This window comes from Callionymus lyra, chromosome 4 (genome assembly GCF_982586985.1).
Source record: "Callionymus lyra chromosome 4, fCalLyr1.hap1.1, whole genome shotgun sequence".
In the NCBI taxonomy this organism is placed as follows: domain Eukaryota; kingdom Metazoa; phylum Chordata; class Actinopteri; order Syngnathiformes; family Callionymidae; genus Callionymus; species Callionymus lyra.
In genome coordinates, this window is record NC_141821.1 from 14,108,686 (window position 1) to 14,117,012 (window position 8,327).

Below are 8,327 nucleotides of genomic sequence, written 5' to 3' on the forward strand. Positions count from 1 at the left end.
CCCTTTTCTGGACCAGTTTGACACCCCTGATCTAACACGTACTCAGATACGAGAAGGGTTGGATATTTGTCTGTGGCCTACACCTAGCCACGCCCAGAGATTTCCTGGGATCGTCATCTATGAACTCCTCTTTTAATGTCATATGGCAAATGGGCTGCCACGACTGCTTGTAGCGCTCAAGAATGTCAACAAGCTTTCCCATCATCTAATGTTTTGTGTTTGTTGATCACCGCCATTATACGGCAAAGCATTATAACCAGAAATGTAAAACTGAAATAGTGAGATATTTGCAAGACTGTTACATCCCTAATTATCACTGTTATGTGTTTAAGTTTGTAAAAAAACACTATTTTCTCAACATTAACCTTGTATGAGTAAAACTAAATCTATATTGAACCACCCCTTTGGGGATAAAACATTGAAGCCAGTGCATTACAATACTATTTTTTTTTATGAATCAAGGAACACAACCCAAAGTATTTTGAAATTTTGTGGAACTTGATAATCAAATCACTACTTGGCAGTAAATGATCCGTTAAGGTGAACCAGAAGCAACGCATTTCATCTTCATCCATCTTTCTTTTTGATATCAGCCAAAAAAAAAATATCTCACAGGATTTGACTGTGTTCTGGAGTTGAAAATGATGTTTTTATATGTTTCACTCACCGTCACAACATCTGTCAGAGCAGCGGTAGTGAAGCTGAAGCCAAAAATGTTATGCAAAAGTCATAGCTGGAGATCACAGCGGACTAACATTAACATAAAAATTGATCTCTTATTTTAGAAGAGGAACATTACTCTTGAAAACAAAACACATTATGAAAATAATTGACACTACTTTAGCACTGTTGCCTAAAATATTCAATTCTCTGTCCTTGATGTCTGATCGCAATCAGGGAAATGTATGTCTATAGATGCATATGAACATAATTAACACGTTGATATATATATATATATATATATGTATATATATATATATATATGTATATATATATACATATATCATGTGATGATGGGCAGAGACGAAATTCGCGACCATCTTGTTAGGCAATGTGTTTGTCTCATGTGTCTCGGCCTTTTAAAGCATATATTTTAGCTGTATATTAATTTTGATTGTTAAAGTGCTTTGTGACCCTGATCTAGAAAAAGGCGCTTTACAAATAACTTTTACTTACTTACTTCAATTGTGTTATTCCACATCGTCTTCACAACAATTTTAAGCCACTGCTTCAACGCGTGAATTACTTTTCACTGGTAGTTTACATCTAGCTTGGACACAGGGACATTGAGGGGTTACAATCATTAAACTAAAGTTCCTTTTTTGAATAATTCAAAAAGACAGATGTTGATTTGCACATGTGTTTTCTTGTTATATTCAAAGAGAAGGTGTGTGTGACAGAAGCCCTTTGTGCCAACAGCTGCAAATATTTAGGTGAACATTAGAAGGTATACCATGTGTAAAAGTAAGGTTCCTTGTGAAGATACCCCTGGGTTAACAACGGTGACCACTCATATGTCTTTAAATTTGAATCTTGGGGGGTAAATTTCCCCGACAGTCTCAAATGACCCTTGCAAAAGTCTGCAGACCACAACAAGGTCAGTCATCACTCAAACTCTCTCCGTGCTGCAGCGAGGATGAAAGAGTTTGTGTGTAGTTCGGACTGAAATGTTCCCGGCTGGTTCTCACTAAAAGATGGTATCCAATTCTGGCTTCTGAAGGTTGTATTCTCTAGGGAGCCCTTCATTCATTTGTGTCATGTTGGCCCCGTTGGTGTTTGCGGTCTTTTTTTCAAGTCACCAGACTCATGAGCTCCTTCCAATGGGAAAGTTTTCAGAATTTTTAAACGTTGGAAATCATTGTTTAAAAATAAAAATAAATAAATTCCAGCATTATGTCTAAAATGGAATGCATCCCTTCTGTTATGGGATGGTAAAGAAATAATTTATCTGCTCTATGAAAAGTAGAAATGACCCAAGACATTGTGAGTCAACCTTAAAAATACGATTTTTAAGTAGGTTAGCTCAAAGAAACAATAGAAGGGTTGTTACTTTCTAAAATTGGGATCCCATCTTTTTTTTTTACATTGCATCAAGTGCATTGCCACAGATTGTACCAATATAATGTTAAGAAAAATATTATTGCCTACTTTATGCTTTCCACATTTTCAAGGAAATGGCAACCATTTATCCTGCCATTAATCTCTAACAGCTACAACTCATCCGAAACCGAAACAACATCTGCCTCTCATTACTTGAACTCTAACACATCCTTCCAATCCATACTATTATGGACCTATCTATTCTGCAGGTGGCGTTTCCAGAAATTCTGTTTCCCATTTTCTGTTAGCATGCATATGAAAAGTATAAGAGCCATGGAAGAACAATCATAATAATAAAAACTATAAAAAAAAATAATGTAAAGACACACAGCTCTCATATTAATCTTTATTATCGTGGTCACATGGACAAAGAATCTCCGGGAGGTTTGCCCGGTTACAGCTTAGTAGTAAAGTGCATCAATAATAAAAAAAGAATAGTTCTACTCCATCTTTAAAATGAAACCAATCCATACAGAACATATAAACACGTCATGTTGTGCTGTCTTGATATTTGGTGTAATCATGTTTCAAATCCCAAAGTGGCGATAGGTTTCGATGCTATTCAACTACCCTTTCCAGCATTTATTTCCTTCTCTCTAAAAATTGTGTGCTCAAGATTACATTGTAATCGCAGTAATGGACTCAATTATTTCTTCGACCACAAGTAACCAAATAGTGAATCTAAATCTGATTAAATGTTTAATAAAAATGTAGGTTAAACAGTAAATATATTAAGGCAAAACATGTTTTTATTTTCTTTCTTGCATTGGTTTCGTACTTCAATAGAATTTGTCTCGGCTAAGGATTTCTTCATGAACATTCAGACCAGACTAATGGAAGACAGAGTTTTTCTTAAATATTTTTGTCGATATATCAGTACAGTCGTTGATGTCAATCAGTAGAAATGGAGTTAGAAACTGAGGTAGATTAAGAGCAGTAACATGCTTAATCCTTGCAAAAATGTGTTTGTGGTATCCCTTGTGTTGTCTCTGGGTCAAGGTGAACAACCTCCCTGGCTTCAAGAAAAAAACATGCAGTGATGAAGGTCGTTCACTTTGATTCAGAGACAACACAAGGGTTAATCAATTAGGAGAAATAGTAGTACATCCTTCTTCGCTTAAGGGTTCAATTTCTCCATTGCCCCAGAAGTAGGAAGCTGATTTTCTCCGATATCAAAATTCGATTTTCATAGTTTTGGTAAAATCTAAACACTCTTTGTGAAAATAATTAATAATAATTAGACAAAATAGATAATAGAAAATAGATAAAAATGTTAAAGAAAGAACAATCAATTCACCATCATATTCATGCACTGTTCATTAAACCAGCATCTCTCGTCTAGATCCCTGGTGGTGAAGACACGTCACTGCAGGCGGAGTTCTGTTGCTGGTCAGAAGGCTTGGTTTTTACTGAAAGCCGGCACAAAACTTGAATCAACAAAGTTGTTTTATTGATCTTAAAAAGTCACGTGATAGTAGCCGTGAGGTGGTGGATGCAAGTCATAAATCACTCTTGAGAAGGGTACTAAAAAAATCTATGTCAGCAAATAGAATGTTTCCAATTTCTTATTTTTAAGTTGACACATGCAAATTTTTACTTTGGAATAAATCTGGTATCTTTTCAAAATAAAACTCTACAGACAGTAGATATGCAACGTCAGTCACTTGAATTATTTTTTCTGCCTGATCTAATAATAAATGTCTGGTTCTGGGCCCCAACTGGTCGGGAAGTACTGCTCTTGAGTGGTCATAGTATTATTATAATATATATATCCATCCATCCAATTTCAAGCCGCTTATGTCTTATGGGTGACTCGGTTTGTTCGGGCTTGAGGCAGGGAGGACGCCGGTCTGTCTTAGGACACACAAATACACACTAATACATTAACACACATAAACTCATACCTAGGGACAATTTCCCAGAGTTCCTAATCAACTTTTGGACTGTGGGAGGAAACCAGAGTTCCTGGAGTAAACCCAAAATCCACACAGACGGGTCACATGTAGCCTCTCCTGCAACCTCTTTTGCGAATATGTGACCACTGATATACTTTACTAACATAACCACTGATATACTTTACTAACATAACCACTGATATACTTTACTAACATAACCACTGATATACTAGTAATACCACTAATATATTAGACAAGTCATTTTGACTTTATTAAGAATTTTACAGTTTTTTTCAGAACAGACCAACACATTTTGTAAATGGATTTCCAAAGACTTTTCTCTCGCCGACTGCATTCGTTATAAAAATATAAAAAAAAACATGCATAAATAAACATTTATTTTAATAAAATATACAAGTTCACATCTTATTCGAAGAGAGTATGATCACAAAACAAATACAATACAATAATATAAGTGATAGCTTATAACTGTTTCAATCATTTTATCGACACGACAAACAATGGCGAGTACATGAGTACAAAAAAAGTAAAAAAAAAAAAAAAGTGATCATGCAGAAAAAATATCTGCTTAATACTTGTGTTATTTCAGGGTCAAGGTGACCCACGGCCCGAAAACAAATCTAATTGTTTTATCCCTCTTGTTGCTTTTGGGTCAAGATGAACGACCTCCACCACTGTATATGTATTTCTGGAAGCATGGGAGGTCGTTCACATTGACCCAGGAGCAACACAAGGGATACCTAAAACACATTTGTTTCCCAGTCTTTTGGTCACCTAGACCCTTAGATAACACAAGGGTTAAGGAAGACTCTGGAGATCGTGGGATCTCAGTCGTCCTTGTACCTGGTTTGGGTCCCTCTGAAGAATCAGGTCCACAAAAATGTAATCGATAAATTGTCCGTCCCCGGTCTATCACCCTATGTAGCTGGGATAGCCCCCCCAGGAAATCCATAAAGGGAATGAGCAGCAGATAATTATTGAGCGATAAAAGATCATGTGAGAAAAATAGAATCCATGTTCATCAAAGCAGCTGCCAGTCATGTGTCGATCTGTCGTCCATAGGGGGGCGATGTCAGTCAAGGGTGTGGTTGAACTGCTCTGATGAAGCTGATGGCGTGAGTCCATCCAGTCTGCCCGTACTCAGCTCCTCATGTCTTCACGTTGGACGAGTTTAACCTCCGACAGAAGCAGATGGCGTTGAAGAAGTGGCAGTGGCACTGGGCGAACGCGTCGCAGCAGCCCGTCTGTGGCAGACAGCTCTGAGTCAGCTGGGAACACTGCGGCGACGGCTGCTGTGTGGCTCTGACGGGCGGCTCGTTCAGAGGGACTGGAACCACTCTAGGCTTCTGGGAGACAAGATAAGAATGTAACCATAAGTGAAGGTTTACACTTACACTTATTGACATTGGAGTGTAGTCGATGTAAGTCAAGAATGTGTCTGTGTCACCGTTGTATGGAAGTATATCAGCGATAATGGAATTTGAATGCTTTGAATGTTTAATTATATAAGATTTGTCTGTTTAAAATCGGGTAGCTCTGTAATCTTTTGATATTGTCTGGCGGAACTATTACACCAACATTGATTTTAATTCATATTAAAGTATTGAATTTAGAATATTTATTTGTCATTATTGGAGTAAAATGATCAAACTATACATGTAAAGAACATTCATTTAAAAACAAATAAATAAATGTATTATTACATTTATGATTTTTAACCCATGTGTTATCTCGGGGTCAAAGTGACCCGAAGGCCAGTAAAATGTGTTTGTGGTATCCCTTGTGTTGCCTCTGGGTCAAGGTGAACAACCTCCACCACTGCATATGTATTTCTGGAAGCCAGGGAGGTCGTTCAACTTGACCCAGAGACAACACAAGGGATACCACAAACACATTTGTTTTGGGGCCTTTGGGTCACTTTGACAGTAAGATAAAAAAAATAAATCATATACTACCTATTAATATACTATATACAACATTATCATTAACATATCTATAGAAAAGTTAAAAGTTATTATCAGAAAATGTAAATGTTTTATTACAACCATTCAAGGATTACACAATATATTTTAGTCAATTTTAAACTGACGTTTTCTTTCTAAGTTGTCAAATAAAATTCAAAATACTGTGGAGAAATCTAAAATCTAAAACCAATTCTTAAAAAAAATAAATCTCAGACATTCTCAAAAAGTGGACACTAACAGTGGAGAAACATGTAAAAAAAAGATTATTTAAAAATGTGCATTTTGCATTAAAAAAAAGTTTTTTCCTTCTACAACCTTGAGTGTATTAAGAGTTTTAAACGCCACCTTCTGGTTCAGCAGAATTGAGCACCATGTTTGTGGCTCTCCCCACTGCTAGAGATGTGTCATGACAGCAGTGCCAACTAAACCTGCGCATGCATTCTTCACCAAACGACAGAAAATGATTCTTTCTCGGGAAGATTAAAAATGACTCTGTAGTTTAAGTGAAAAATAGTTACATTTACTGCAGTCCTGAATGTTTAAAAGGAAACCAGTCATCACAGAAAACGAAAAAAAAAAGAAAAAAGAGATTTAAAGAAATACCAGGAGATCAATAATAGGCATTATGTATTATATTTGGAATAAAAATGAAAATTGTAAATGTTTTTTGACAGAATTTAATAGTTGTTAAATTGTAATAACAGATGCCTCTAAAGCTGAAGGGGATCACTGGCACTTTGAAGGTCTTCATTATGAAGATCATTATAATGTGTCATCAATGAAAGGATAGTAATGAACGGTTGATTCATGTCTAACGGGGGATCTTGCTGACAAGAGAGAGAGAGAGAAGGCCAGACTTACTGGATAAAGTCTTCTCTGCCGCTCATATAGTCCTCTCCTGGCAAACAGTGTTCTCTGCCTGCCGACGGCCACAGCTCCTTCAGGGCATGAAATCAAGAGAAGGTGTGAAGATGTAAACAGAAAATGTTTTGCTTCTAGAGACTCCTTTGAATCTGAAGCCACGCGTCTCTACGGATGCAGTTTAAAGTTAGAAGACAGGTTTATGCTGTGACACATAAATCAAGGATGAACCTATATATAGAGGCCTCTAGTCTAGAGCCCTGTACGCCATCTATGGGTAACATTTTGGAATGAGATTTACCTCTAAGTAAGTAGTAAATCTAAATAAGTGCCATGCACACATATATATATATATATATATATATATATATATGTATTAGATATTGAAATGATATGTGATTACTACCATATCTTCTCAATGATTAGTAAAGGCAGTACTAAGAGAAAAGTGTTTTACAGCAGTTACCACCCTGTGTCCTGACCAACCAGATCACAGCCTAACGATTATTGTTCCTCATGCAGATACAAACGCACTCCAGCTCACACACATGCAAACAAAGACTTCAGACTATCAAACATTGGCAATTATTTTATCCTTTTTATTTAAATTTTCAACTTCCTAAATTGAGTAACACGTGTAGGTAATTGTTTTTGTTGTTGTTGTTGTTGTTGTTGGCATCATTAGATGTTGTTGTCATTGTTTACATTAATAGATACGAATTTCCTTTTAAAAACACACACAATACTTTTTTTCTATTTTTTTAAATAACCAAAACAAATATGTATTATTTAGGTTGTTTTATATACGAGATTGTATTTATAATATAATTTATACTATATCAACTTAAAAAAAAGTTGAAACGTTTAGTGCAATCTTATCAAAGAGTAAAAAAATATATATATATATTTAAAAATCCTGTTTTACAACATTATTCTGGTATCATTTAAAGCGTGAGAAGCAGCGGCTCTGACCTGTCTTCTGGGGGAGTCCTGTGTGCTTGCTGGTGGTGTGACGGGAGAAGACCCTTCCGTGGACCCACGACACGTGCAGGATTAACAGGCAAATGAAAAGCAGCTTCATCCTGCGCGGTTATTGTCCGAGGTTTGGAACATCCGGTGTTGAATTCGGAGTTACCTGTTGTCACAGGAACTTGTGAGAAGTTCTGAGCTCATCTTCTCTATTTATAGGGTCTGCTGAGGAACATGCCACGCCCCCTTACAGCCGGCGGGTCTCCTGTGGGAGAAGCACCAAGATGATAAAACAAATGAAAACTTTCAATTAAGATATTATTGACATTAATCTTTTTTTTTTTTTTTTTTACAGATGTTTGCAGATGTTTATTTTATTCCTGTTTAAAGTTCACATGTCTTTACGCTGTATTTAAATGACTACAACATTCATAACATGATAAAATAAAAATAAAATACAGTAAAATGTTTCCAAATCAACCATATGATAGAAAAACTTTAATCTTTAATAATATAT

The 8,327-nt window shown here is 36.1% G+C and overlaps 1 protein-coding gene across 1 annotated transcript; it reads right to left on the reverse strand.

The window, feature by feature from the left end:
* Positions 1 to 4,415: 4,415 nt before the first annotated feature.
* LOC148081795 (uncharacterized) lies at positions 4,416 to 7,960 on the reverse strand. Its single transcript, XM_087788060.1, has 3 exons — positions 7,814 to 7,960; positions 6,842 to 6,918; positions 4,416 to 5,362 (listed from the first exon to the last, which is right to left on the reverse strand). The coding sequence occupies exons 1-3, from the start codon at positions 7,920 to 7,922 to the stop codon at positions 5,165 to 5,167; spliced, it is 384 nt and encodes a 127-aa protein (XP_087644186.1). The 5' UTR covers positions 7,923 to 7,960; the 3' UTR covers positions 4,416 to 5,164.
* Positions 7,961 to 8,327: the final 367 nt, after the last annotated feature.

Coding starts and splice junctions, on each gene's coding strand:
- LOC148081795 (XM_087788060.1), bottom strand. CDS start 7,922: ATGAAGCTGCTTTTCATTTGCCTGTTAATCCTGCACGTGTCGTGGGTC. Junction 6,919..7,813: donor AGGACTCCCCCAGAAGACAG/GTCAGAGCCGCT, acceptor CATGCCCTGAAG/GAGCTGTGGCCGTCGGCAGG. Junction 5,363..6,841: donor GGCAGAGAAGACTTTATCCA/GTAAGTCTGGCC, acceptor CTTGTCTCCCAG/AAGCCTAGAGTGGTTCCAGT.